General features: G+C 41.1%; 1 protein-coding gene across 4 annotated transcripts in view; it reads left to right on the top strand.

Moving 5' to 3' along the window:
• LOC125902431 (dipeptidyl aminopeptidase-like protein 6) overlaps positions 1–14,295 on the top strand; it is a 172,081-nt gene that overhangs the window by 117,974 nt on the left and 39,812 nt on the right. For all 4 annotated transcript variants that reach the window (XM_049598759.1, XM_049598758.1, XM_049598761.1 and 1 more), the window contains 5 exons: positions 1,314–1,412; positions 10,626–10,720; positions 10,830–10,904; positions 12,944–12,996; positions 13,472–13,553. In XM_049598759.1, the coding sequence (XP_049454716.1) occupies positions 1,314–1,412; positions 10,626–10,720; positions 10,830–10,904; positions 12,944–12,996; positions 13,472–13,553 (404 nt within the window). The remainder of the gene's footprint in view (positions 1–1,313; positions 1,413–10,625; positions 10,721–10,829; positions 10,905–12,943; positions 12,997–13,471; positions 13,554–14,295) is intronic.

The raw sequence follows: 14,295 nt of genomic DNA, 5'->3' as shown, positions 1-14,295 counted from the left end.
GATGAAAATTACGAATAATAAACCAGCACAAAAACCCTTCGAGTATGAATCCCTAAAATTCATTTGTGAAGATTTTTAGATTTCCTGCTAACAAACTAACAAAGACAATCTACACACACACACACACACACACACACACACACACATACACACACACCTGTTAATGTGTTCATTGTCTCAGTTTACACATACTCTACACAACTTAGATGAATCTTCTTTCTCTTCGTCTTTTTCTGGCAGCACAGGCAGCTTCTTGTAATCTGATGATTGTGTTTCAAGGGGCAGGGTTTTACAGATAATATGCTTTCTCTGGTTTGTGGTTATGTACTAGTTTTACACAGAGGCGGGGTCATCGTTTCACCATGTAATGGGCCTTTTAATGTGTAATGCCATTCAGACCTGTTTAATGGAGATGATTATGCAGTAATAGCTCCAGCCATTTGTCAGATTGGCACAGCATCAGAGATACCATTTGCCTTGCGTTGGAAATTAGCTTTCTCCTCTCACTCTGCAGCTTCTTGCCAGACAAGAGAATTTCTCCGATTTTTCAGGACGATAAATTCTTTACAATGTCTGACATGGTATTTACACACTCAGATCTCACGGCTCAGTCACAACAGGAAGCCTGCTGAAGAATCTGTCAACGTACTGTTTTGTACAGTAGCACCAGGCTGTCAGCCATCTTGACAACTCGTGTCTGACGGTTGTTTCCTGAGTAAAGGTGTGGTAGAAGACAGTTAAAGGGCTCACATGCTTTCTTTTCTCACATCCACACAAACTCACGTGTGTACCCCTGTTGTCTGCTCCACCTCCAGTTCAGCTGTCGGTTTCAGATCTCATTTGGAGTTTTTGGGGTTGGAAGGAGTCGTCCCCCCCACTGCTAAAAAAACGAGCAGGCAGATGTGAACTGATGCTCTCAGATCAATAGTGCAATACCAGCGGCCTCTTTCTTGTTTGTACCTTGTTCTAAATTGCTCTATCTATAGTGGGGAATAGTTGTTGGAGGTGCTATCTCCAGAGAGAAAAGAACAGTATTACATAGTGAGATGGTGACAGTTTTGGTATGAGGCTGCAGCCCCCCTGAGCAAAGCAACACGCTGACGAAAAAGTCAAAGGATTTTCTTCAGTTTTTGCTCTGAAACTAGAAAACTCAGTTGCTTGAAATGCTAATAAATCTCACAAGACTCCAGGACGACTTGAAGTTTTCTTCAAGAATCATCCACATCAAGACACTCGCAGATAGACATATGAGCCGCTGCACCTCACATTCAACTCACGCCTGTTTATTTATCTTTTGGTGATGCACTTGACAGGTGAAGATGACAGCCTCGCCCTTAAGAAGAAAGTCACCATAGAGGATGTTTTCGGTCCAGACCTTCGCATCCATGACCCAGACGCCAAGTGGCTCAGCGGTGAGTGAACAGTTTGGCATTTAGCATCTGCCTCTCCTGTCAAGATGCACAACATATCCAGACACATTATGACAGGCATCTCTGTTGCCCATGGCTCAGAATATACCACCAATATTAAAATCTGACCCACTTTCTTACTTGTCCATACAGTTAAAATAGTTGTTGTTTATTGTGTTGTGCATGTACAAGTGCGTAGCTCACATGGGCTTTTAAGACCCATAAAATAACTTTGCAGCGGTGCCAGAAAAGAACATAACGTATGACAGTACATATAACATAACATTGCAAACGAAGACTTTTATCTCCTCTCGAAAGCTCTACAAATTAAATCAGCTGCCAACATTTTATTTCATATAACAACCCGATGTGAAAGAGGCCGACATTTTACTAAAAAGTGAAGCCTGTAAAGGGACAGTTCACTCCCAAATCAAAAATACATATTTTACTCTTACCTGTAGTGCTATATATCAACCCAGATTGCTTTGGTGTGAGTTGCAGAGTGTTGGAGATATCGGCTGCAGAAATGTCTGCCTTCTCTTTAATATAATGGAACTGAAACTAATCCACAGACCTTGTTGTGAGCAGTTTCATGTAGGAACTATTTTCCTTCTGAGTTACACTCACCAGCTGTATCACCCTGCAGAAGGAAGTGTGCATCTACTGCCACTCAAAGTGCTTTTACACTACGTGTCACCCTCACCTATTCACACTATTGTGGCTGAGGCCACTCAGTTCAAACATGCACATGCACTTGCAACTGCGTGTGAATGAAGCAAATTGTGGTTTAGAAACTTGCCCAAGGATACTTCGACATGCGGACTGGAGTAGCCAGGAATTGAATCACTGTTCTTTTAATTAGTGGACGACCTGCTCTACATCCTAAGCCACAGCTCACCGAACAACTCTGAGCTTGCTAACATTACAGCTCAGCTGAAGAGAACACCATTAATGTTTATATCTCACACTGTCACAACAAGCCTCTCATCCATGCAGTTGCAGCGTTCTTACTGCATGGTGGTACGGTTGGTGGATGTAGTTTGATAGAAAGAAAATAGTTGCTACATCCTAGGTCTTCCACAGGGAGTCCACAACCCCTACGGGGGGCTCAGAGTTACTGCAGAGACAAATTGGCCTATTTTTAAAAACAAAACAAACCAAAAAAAAAATTAATTTACAGTACACAATAGTAATGACATAACTGTTACCCATAAAACTTTGTGGAACCATGTGAGCTAAGTTCTCAAGGCAGGGTACACCCTGGACAGGTCACCAGACTATCACAGGGCTGACACATAGAGACAGACAACCATTCACACTCACATTCACACCTACGGACAATTTAGAGTCACCAATTAACCTGCATGTCTTTGGACTGTGGGACTGGTGTAGTTCAGTAGAAAGAAAATAGTTCCTACATGAAACTGCTCACAACAAGGTCTGTGGATTATCTTGAGTAACCGAGTCATGACTTCTGAAGAGAGATGTTGCTCCAACACAACTCACACCAAGACAACCCAGACTGATAAACAGCTCTACAGGGAAGAGGAAATATATGCATTTTTGAATTAAGGGTGAACTGACTCTTTAAATCCTCAAATAGCTCAGTAACTTTATCAAGTAGTCTCATTAAGAGAGCAGGAAACATTTGTTACTCAATACTTTGTCAAGCACAAAATAGAATTAATAAAAACAATTGCAGGAGTCATAATAAACATCAGATAGTAAAGCTTTAAAGTCCCTGAGGGGAATGAAAGAATTTAGCTCGCGGGCGTTTGCATCTCATACCACTGAAACGAGTTCTGCTACAGCTGATATGTCCACGTGGGATATCTAAGGAGAAGTAATAATTGCGTCGTGTTCTGCAGTTACACAATTTAAATGAGAGGAGAGTTGTGAGGTAGTTGGAAAGCTTTAGCAGTGGAGCTTTATGGATGAAAATGAGCAATGAAATATGAAATTCACTTTGTCTTCAGTCAGAGTGAAATCACATAATAAGCTTTACTCAGCAGGGATGCCATTACAGCGACCTGTTACTATAGCGACTGGTTATGTGCCTGAATGTAACACACAGATATTTCACCTATGGTAATTTATTGTTTACATGAGTTTCCATGCTATTAACATAAAAAAAAATTTTAAAAATTAATTACAGCTGTTTCTGTTTCCATGGCAAGCTCATTTTGTATGCACTACAGATCCAGCATGTGGTGCCCTGGGCGTACAGTAAGATGGTCCAAATTGAACAGATGTACAGTAGAGCAGGTCTGCTGTGGCCTCTGTGACCTTGACAAGGTAGCAAGTAGGAGGCTGCCACCTGTGCTCAGAGATGTTGGATCAGCTAACTCAGTGCCCTCTGGTGTTCGACAGAAAAAGTACTTGGAATATGTTTCAGCTGCTGCATAATGAACTGAATCAGTGATACTTTATTCAAAGGATAGCTGGAGCTTTTTGTGCACTGTGCGAGGGTAGTAGTAAGAACAAAAAATACTACTACTACTAGTTATTGACACATTTGGTCTTGTGTCCTTGCTACACATTAAAGAATTGAAATAACTCCATATATGTTGAAGGTCTGGTTGTTGTCTGGATGGGGAACAGAATACAGACATGGCTGCTTATAAGGGGGTAAAAAGGAGAAAGCTTTCTGGGTCTAACTATCAGCCAGTGTCGGAGTGAATTCTCTGCTCTGCCAGGCCCTGCACATAAATTGGGACGCAAGAGAAGAAGAGAGACATAAAAGAGGGAGCTGGAAAAGGCTTTAAATCCAAATAATAATGTAATGACCAATAGAGATGGAATTTATGGCTCTTTGAGGGGAGCCGGATCTTGGTGAGCTGTTCCTTTCAAAGAGCCGTTAAAAAAGTGGCTCATTTGACTGATTTTTATATTTATTAAGTTTTAAGAAGCCAGCCTGGTGGTAACTCATTTTATCTTGGAAATAATCACTGGGAGGTATGATGGGGTGAGATTTGGAACAAAATAATACAAAATTAGATATCCCACCAATATCTGAGTTTGAATTATTCTGAAATATTGATTATAACCTCATTTGACATGTGTGGACTAGATGTTAAAGTCTGATCTGGATTCATTGGAAATATTCCACAAGATTGCGCCATATCACTCTGCTTTGACAGTGACATCACTATTTTGGATTTACCCTTTATACAAATTGTTTGTATGTGTGTAAAGCTACCATGACTCATGGAAAAAAAAAAAAAAAGAACGGTTCCCAGCTGCGACTCGGTTCCCACCGTTCATGTTAACGAGCCGTTCAATAGAATCAGTTCGTTCGTGAACGTCACAACACTAATGACCAACTCTTTTAGTCAGCTCAGACAGCTGCTCCCAGCGTCCATCACTGAGTAAGTCTCTCTCAGTTTACATGGACTCGATGTGTTAAGCAAGGAAGAGAAAACACGTGCATGTATTGATATTTGTGAAGCACTGGGGACTTTTTTGGAGGCCCAGTCATTTCTGTTGGCGGGCCTGTGTACAGACAGATCTTTAAACACCTTTATTTGACTCATTTGTGGTTCTCAGATTTTACTTTTTCGTCATTTTGTGGCCATTTGAGTATTGGTATTTTTTATTTTACAAAGACCCAGGGTCAACTCAATACTTTTTTAAGGAGCTTTTAAACAAATCCCATCTCCTCCCCTGTGAATAGAGTTTGCTCAGAGCAAACTGAGGTGGTTAAAGCTCCAGATAAAGCTAGTAAGTGAACTTTCAGATTCTGATTGTGGTTGTAATTAATGCACATGATACACAGCTGGTCATCAGGAATCTGATTAAACAAATAGTCTGTGTACTGAACATTAGGTATAAGATGTGTCAACTCTCCCCTGTGGTCTTAATCACAAGATTCTAAGATAGCATAAGCAAATGGGAAACTTAATTGTCCCTAAGGGGAAGTGTTTCCTGGGCACTGATGCTCCAAACAGCTTTAATTAACTAAAACAATACGTAGCCAATAATACAAATACAGTGGTACACAAGGACACAATAATAATAATAATAATAATAATAATAATAATGATCTATAATGGGCAACATGTTCATTTACAGGTCAAAGTCACATTTGAGATGTCACATGCATTTTTAAAAAAGCAGTCTGTGATCAAAATATAATGCAAAGATGGAGATATTAGTCCTCTGTTTGAAATTATACAGCTGCGCAACATGTAAATGATTAATTATATAAAAGAAATAAGAAATTAACTTTGTGCACACAGCACTGGAGCTACAGAGGTTTAAAGGTTTGCAGCACAGGACAGAAAACTAGAACCTGACTATAAAAGTATTGAGTAGGCCTGAATCCATTGTAGTTTGAGACAATTAAAAATTTTGTGGGGGGAGTTAAAAAATGAAAATGAATCTTGTGCTGGAACATTATTTAAAACTGTATTTATTTAGGCTATTAATCTTATTTATGCCCATAGCATCAATAGAGAGGCTGAGGGAGGGAAGGGGCAGGAGATACTTTGTCTGTGTTACTGTATATACATCTTGTGTGTGAAATGTCTGTTGTTGCTACATTTTTCAAAACACATCTGTCGCCTGCATCCAGGCGCTGTCTCAGTGTCACACAACAGACCAAAACTACCAAGAAGAACAGCGACGCGCTATGATCCACCTCACACACTAACTCGCAAACAAACGCTCAACTGACACAATCGAGCAGCTCTGTCGCCCACACATGCGGTGCAGCGCTGTATTGCACATGTGCTGCTGCGGTAATTTCATTTATCTCACACACTGATTTAGCGCAGCACGTGCAACATATAGACCGATGTCGCACTGTAGACTAATTAACAGACAGATTAAACAGAGTAGCAGCTCTGTGTCTCTCTGAGTGTTGATGGAGAAGAGTGTGAGAGAGGAGAGATGCACACTGGTACGCCTTATGTAACGCAACTTGACCCCTTGACCCTATGTTTATATTAACCCTTTTTTCTCCAAATCTATATCTTGCTTGAAGATATATTGATATATTGTACTTGGTCATTATATTGCCCAGTCCTAATAGGCATTATCAAAATGAGGACAGAATTATAAAACCGTAATACATAAAATTAAGTACAACCATGGCTTTTTGTATTTGAACTACCAAAGTCAGGATTTAGCTGTTTGTTAGTTGAGTAGTTTTGCAGACGATGGGAGGAAAGAAAGCTTAAAGCGGTTGTTTTAGCAGCACCACCAGAAGAAAAGATCTTTCAGTGCAAACAAGTTTTTTGTTTTTTTTTAATCTTTATCAATTTTACCTTGAAGCACTAAACATTATAGACCCAGTTCGCACTGTATAAAATATCTTTTAGGTAGTGCTGGTTCAACGTCTTTCACCACTCCCACATGCAGACAGCTTATGAATGATTACTCCTGGTGAGTTGCATGTGCACATTTGAGTGCGGCTGTATCTATAAATAAATTCATAACCTGCACACATGCAAATTCACATCTCCTACTTGTGTGACAGACACGTTACGACCTTACATCTGTCCTTTTGTTCTACTGTGCAGACTGTTCCCCTGATTACTTACATTACCGGCTCATTAGGGCGTAATTAGTTAAGTTCCTGTGTTTCTGCGTCCTTCATTCACGACCGAGATTAAAACGTCCTCAGCACCTGACGAAACCCCGGCAATCAATTGTGTGACATTGCATCTTGTCAGTTAACTTAATGCAATCAACTCCCATTTGGTGCTAATGACCTTCTGATAAGAAACCCAATGGGACACCCTCACACTTCAGTAGTCCTCATCAATATTTTGTGGGCTTCTTTCACAGCAGTGAGTAATTGATCCCCGTTGCTCTTTGATCACCGCTTGCCTCAGTAGTCTTTGGACTCACCTCTGAGTTTCTCACACAGACTCAGATCCAAAGACAAAGGAATCGACCTTCGGGCTGATCTCTAAGATAAAGAACTGCTGCTCTCTGTCTGACGCATTTATATTTTTTAAGATATAACTCAACACAATATCGTCAAGCAATGAAAAAAGTATTAAGAAACATTTGTGGCTAAGTTTACTCATGGAGCTCAACATTGACTATGGAGGAAACTAAAGCACCCCATCTTTGGCAACTGAGTCGCCATCATTTCTCTTTTTACGACTCCCAGCTCAGATCAAATGAAATTGATTTGGCATAATTACAGTTCCCATCCTGGACCCAGTACACACTGACATATTCAACCCTTGTTTGTGTCCCTCTTCACTAAAAATTGGTAATAAAGTGAAACAGAACAAACTGTGCAGCTCTGCAAGATGAACATTTTCACTGTCACAAACAGGTGTTCCCAAATTCATTTGGCTTGGGTGTCATGGCCTCAGCCAGGCACTTTTATTTGTTGTGCGTTTCTATTGCCATACACAAGAAAGCTTATTTGATCACAAGGCAACAGATTTGGGATATTTATGCAGAAATCTGTGAATTATAAAAGCCAATCTGATGAGGAAAGGTGGCCTGTTATGCTTTCTCCTATTTTCTGTCATAAATATATATAATTTTATAATGTCAGATGTTCATATAAAGTGTGGCCAAAGTATAAATAATGAATTAAATGCTTATAAAAGTAATCCCTGTGAGCAAAAACCTCAGGCCTCAGACTGCTCTGAATACTTTTGCGACAAGCTGACGTCAACTCATGAGAGATAATCTACTTTAGACATACCAGTGCAAGTGTTTACATTACATAGCCTACACTGCTACATGTAGCTACATGCTAACATCAGTGAGACATATAATCTTGTTGCTGATTTTGTTAATTTCTCTCCAATTTTGGATCATATTCCTTCTGAAACATGTCCGGATGCATATAGGAGCTTTTATTGATGCTTTTTAATGGGACAAAGTGCTGCTATACACAGTCATTCCCCGAGTGCAAGTACACGGCTACATGTAGCCACACGCTAACATCAGTGAGACATGTAATCTTGTTGCTGATGTTGTTAATTTCTCCCCAAGACGAGGCACAGATGATTCCAATCACTTCTCCATCAGCTCTGCTAAACTTGTGCTAAATTTAGGCTCTTGCGTCTATTTTGCAAGTGTCCTTGGTGCTTTTTGTGGTTGGCTTTGGGTGGTGGTGCCATGTGGCTGCAAGGGAATGGAATGAAGAAATCCACTCACCAGTCTGTAAACTCTCCTCCTGCTGACTTCTCTTAGCTAGCCAGGTTGAGGTTTTCAATTGTAAACATCAGGAAAACATTGAGGAAAAGATGGAGAAGAATGAGAACCAGCTGAACTACTGTCCTGCTAGCCATTGTGCAGGTGTTGGAAAATAAACTGGACGACCTCCGTGCCAACTGTAATATCCTTTGTTTTACTGAAACTTGGTTACAGCGCCATTCAACCAGGAGGCTCTCTTTCTATATGCCGAAAAACCAGAGGCAAGAGAAGGTGAGGAGCTGAGTGCTTTGCTGTGAATAGGGACTAGTGTGATGGTGGAAATGAGAGGCGTTGTCCCGGTCCTGCTGTGGATCACTGCATCTGTTCAGAGGCGGCTGCAGTGCAGTGCTATCTATGTTCAGGAGGAGCAGCCATGCGGACATCCTGTTAAGGTTGGGATATGAGGACAGTTAAATCATTTCACAACCAGAAATCATGGATTACCAAAACCATTAGGAAAATGGACAAACTATCAAGCAGCAGCCAACGATGTAATAGGATCACATTTCACTGGAGCTGTGTCTTGTATAATTCCATGTGACAAATAAATGTTTGATTGATTGATTATTGTAGAAAATTTTAATCAGGCTCAGGGCCAAAACTGTTGCCATGGTTTGGGCTCAGGCTGGGCTTAGTCACAGACTGTGTGGACCTGGTTTTTGGGCCCGATCAAAGTTCTACATCCCCTGGCTGCATGGCAGAGATGACAAGATGCAGAGTAAAGAAACGCTGACCTGTCAGAGCAGACTTGGGAGGGGGTTAAAACAAAGTGTTTTAGATAGAGGGTGAATACAGACGTGCCAGCACAGCCAGTATGAGGAAAATAATGTCTAAAATGAACATAAAAGTGTGTACATGTGTTCTAGCTGAAACCAAAAGTACAAGTATGAACCTGAGAAAAAGCATAATAGGTCCCCTGTAAAAGAAAAAGAAAAGTGTTTGACTTTGACAGAGAGTTTAAGGCCACCTAAGGACAAGCTTCAAATGAAAGCAAAACATGCACAACAGTGTTAAATCCTTTGATTCTCAGAACACTGACCTTTCATTTCTAAGGTAACCAAGGAAAGCAATTCTGTCATTTAATGGTATCTTCTCATAAAAGGGGAGACTTCTTTACAGCGCGGGATGAAAAGGACAACAGCATTAGAACAGTCCGCGGGGGAAGACAAGCTGTGCCGAGTGCTAGCCTGGACACATCACACACTCTCAGCCTTTTTAAAGACTCTTTTTCATTTGGAGATGTTTTGAAAATAGAAGTGAGGCCTTGAGATGGACCCAGCAGTGAGCAAAACAGCCTGCATTAAACATAACTGCAGATATTTAGCAGGAATGTCTGCAAGATCACTGGGAATACTGATTATAAATGTTTTCAGTGATATACCTCTTAAAATCAGCTGTGCTCTACCTGCTCAGCACCGAACGACACACAGACAAAGTTAGCATATAGCAGGGGAACACAGTGGAGCATTTAATAGCTAAAGAGCCAGATACTGACCAATCAAAGCTAGAAGAGAGTGGACATTGGACTTGCATTCATCAGATGGACAGGAAGTAGACTTAAAATTAGTGCTAGAGTTGCTTCATGTCTGCTACATGTGTCAACAAGTGACTTTTTGCCATATCATCCTAAAAGGCTATGCCATACATTGTTTACAGCTTGTTTCCAGTGCCCCAAAGTGGCCAAAAAAATCAGTTAATGTATTTTTTTCACCACCAATATCTGCATTTATCTTTGCAAATAACTTCCAATAACATAGAAGCAAATGTATTGCCATTGAATATGAGTAGGAGACCTTCCCTTGCATGTCAGACATTTGAAAGGTAATGAAATATATAATAAATTGCAGATAAATTAGTCAATAAAATAAATAAATATGATTTGAAAAGGAGCAAGATAGTGGAGATTTGCTTAGTCAAGATAATTGATAAAGGTAAAAGGAGGAAAAGACACTATTAAGACACTGCAGAGTGATCTGGATATAGAGACTATATAGTGGTTTCTACCATCTCCCTCTCTGATCGTTGTTTTTTAATTGCCATTTACAGACAATGAGCTGCTGTATCGTACGAGGGAAGGGGATGTTGTCAAGCTTAACGTCGACACAATGGAGAAAACTGTTATTGTGCTGAACCAGCTGTTTGTGAGTATCATCTTTCTTCTTCACTTTGCTTCAAGAGCAGTAAGTATACTCTCTACCATTGTTGTAGTGGGTGTGTTACGACTGTGAGTGTGTTTTCTGACCCATCCAGGACAGAGCTAAAGCCGAGAGGTACCAAGTGTCTCCAGACATGCAGCATGTCTTGTTCGCCTTTGAAGTAAAACCGGTGAGAAACCTTCCGAGTGCTGTCTTGCACAATCTGATTTTTACAAATGATGTCCTTATTTAAAGGGAAACGTCTGTATTTTTTTCAATCTGAACTGTGTTTTCCATGTTTTTGTGTGTAAGCTTCTTTTGGAGACAAATCTTTATGAAATTGGTCCAGTATGGAGGGAGAATGCTGTAGTCTGCAGCGGCTAAACAGGCTGCAATGTAACAGCTTTGAATTCTCATTTTCATACTTGTTGCAGGAAGGTGGTAGCCCTTTTTACACAGAGCTTGCACTATAGGGCTGCTACCACATCCCTTCTTATGCTGCCTTTACAATTTTACACAGAAACAAACAACAGTGGCATAATTTCATTTCAATGTGTGAATTTAGACAGTTGTCAGCATCGTGGAGTCAAAAGAGGCGTGACAGGCGTGACATATAATAACGTCTACGTCTAGTGTGACATATAACATGCGTAGGCAGCGTTTTCTAAACAATAACAAGGTGCCAAAACATTCCTTTACAGTCTCTGTGGCCTCTGTTCAGAAGGTGAGGAGCTCCTGGACCTCACTGTTTTCCCAATTTGTAGACATTTTCAGCCACTGTTCTTCTTCTTTGAGTTAGCCACTAACTGCTAATAACAACTTTTTAAATCTTCCGCAGCGGGTCGCACACATAACACACTGTCAAAATGTCACATCCGTGCCACCCAAGATCCTGTCCTTGTCAGATGTCCCATCTATACAGATCGTTTCAGCACTGTTACTACCTCCATTCACGGCTCAGAGGCAAGACAACTCTGTCCCACCATTCGGCAATTATACCTTTTATAAAGAATGACGAGGTGGCGTAACAGGGCGATATTCAGGTCTTGAATAGTCAATGTAAAAGGGGTTAATGTTAGTGAGAGGTAGAGAGGAGTGTCGGGATGAGTTTGTGATGGAGTACATATAACGTAGCTTAGTATTATCGAAAAGATTTTCAGTGTCATAGCTATATATTTAATTGATTTCAACAATGTGGAAAAATGGAGATTTCAGAACAGGACGTCTCCTTGAGCAAGACGTAGTTACACACAATGACAAACAGAATCAAGCGAAAGGTAAAGAAAAACATTTAATTTCTCTGTAAGGTCTTTTCCATAATGTTGTCATATGCTTCTGATAACAACCTGAGCCTGTCAGTGGCAAAAACAAGCTTTTAGTGAGTCTCAGTGATGAAACTTGAGCAGAAAGAATTTGTGTATGAACTGTTCGCAAAAGGATATTTACATGTATTTCAGTATTCATTGATATGTTAGTAGCTCCAGTCTTTTTGTAGGTACTAACAAAATCTACACCTGCTTCTGACTACCCGTAGTGCTTGTGTTAATAACATATTACACATAAATATTGCTTGCAATTGTTAGAAATTACTTGTGCCATTACATTAGTTGGCAATTAGCAGATCCTGTAGCTGGTTCTTACAACAGAGGACACGGAGTTAACGCACCTGTCACCTCCTTCAAGGCATTTGATTTACCTGTCCCTGTCACACCACTACTAACAGAAGAAAATAAAATGTTTTTCCCAACCCCACTTCACCTAAAATAGTCTCAACATCGGAAAGGTTTTTCTTTCTCACTCTCTGTCTTTGTTTGCTCCATATTCTCAGGTCGATAGGATGCACCAATCCATAGTAATTATCACCGTCTTATATTGCTGTCACTGGCTATTCATGGACGGGGATGTATGCTAATTGCTGGCAACGAGAGCTCACTGTCGATTTCCAGTTGACTGCCATTCATGAACATACACACGTGCAAATCTACTCAGATTTACCAACATTTCATGCATGATATCCAGTGAACATAAATCAATGGTGCCAAATGCCTCGAGAGGTTACACTGCAGCCTGTTTCGCAACTGACAACCACAGCCCTCTCTCTCAATGCCAGACCAGTTTCAAAGATTGTTGTCTACATTTGTTACTTAGACACAAAAACATGGGAAAATAGGGTCCAGGTTGAGGAATATCGAGGTTTTATTTTAACTGTGATGGTGTTTGTCTCTGCAGATCTACCAACACTCCTATTTGGCCAAGTACATTATTTACAGCCTCGTGACACAGTAAGACCCACCTCTGTTGTTTCCTCTTTCATTGCCTGTCTCCTTTTGGTCCTTTCTCTGCCTGTAGTCCTCCTTTAGATCTGTGACTGGACAATAATCTGCCCTCGGCCTGACCTCTTGTAGGCAGTCTACTGACGTCAGCCCCATTTACCTGCTTTCACTGCCTTTGTGGGAATGCGTTTAAGTTCAATTTGGTTTTGTGTGCCGCGCTCAGCCTGGCCTGCTTTTAGCCTTTCATCCATCTCTGTCTGCTTATTTCCCTGCTGCTCTGTATTTGTAGTGAACCAAGCAAAGTCAGCTTGTGCTAAAAAAAGGATGTGGATGATTGATGAGGCCTACAGTGAGGGAACGAGCCAAAAGAACACACAACTTCTTTGCTCTGAGTGTGCATTTGTATCCAGATACACATTGTGTGTTTAGCGTACATATATACAGACAAATACTGTACTCGTTCTTTACTGTGCTGTCTCCACAGGGAAACTTGGCCTCTGAAACCTCCTGAAGTGCATGAAGCTGTCCTGCAGTTTGCTGGATGGGGACCTCGAGACAAGCAGCTGGTAAGGAGGCCGTACCCTCGAGATTACCCTCTGTGAATACTGGCACACTGGTGGAGATCTGTCAGAATCAGCCTTGGCATTGCAGGCGAGGCACAGTAGTGATTTACGGTTTGTCACAGTTGAACAGACAAATGTTGCAGTGATAAGAGGTTTATGTGCACTGTAATGACCACGTTGAGGATTTCCAGGGTGAGCTCTCCTTGCTTTGACCTCTGTCAATGTCACTGAGAAGCCAAACGATTTGTACCTTCACGACTTTGTGGCAACACATGAGCTGGTGAGAGCCACAGCGGCAGATGGCATCTAGGTGGCACAGCCTGTGGCTTGGACAGTCTGGGATTGCTGGTGGGGGGAGCAAACACTTGGCACCGACTGTGTGCATGTGTGTGTGTGTGTGTGTGTGTGTGTGTGTGTGTGTGTGTGTGTGTGTTTGAACAGCTATCTTTGAGAGAACCAGTTTGAGTTTTAGGCCTTCACAAAGAGAATGAGAGTGAGAGCATTTTGGGAAAGTGAGGACATCTTGGCCGGTCCTCACCTTCAGACGGACCTTCAAAGGCCTGTTTGAGGGTTGAGATTTGGTTTTAATAGGGTTTGCACAAGGTGCTTGAAGTGCTTGACTTTTGAGGGGAAATAATAAAGTACTGGAATACCTTGAATATAGCCCCATTTTTTAAGAAAGTGCTTAAAGGTCCAGTGTGTGATGCTCAGTTCAAACCAAAGATTCACGATGAGACGAGTTGAA

Source organism: Epinephelus fuscoguttatus, linkage group LG15 (genome assembly GCF_011397635.1).
Source record: "Epinephelus fuscoguttatus linkage group LG15, E.fuscoguttatus.final_Chr_v1".
NCBI classification, from domain to species: Eukaryota; Metazoa; Chordata; class Actinopteri; order Perciformes; family Serranidae; genus Epinephelus; species Epinephelus fuscoguttatus.
This window is presented reverse-complemented; position numbering and strand designations above follow the sequence as displayed.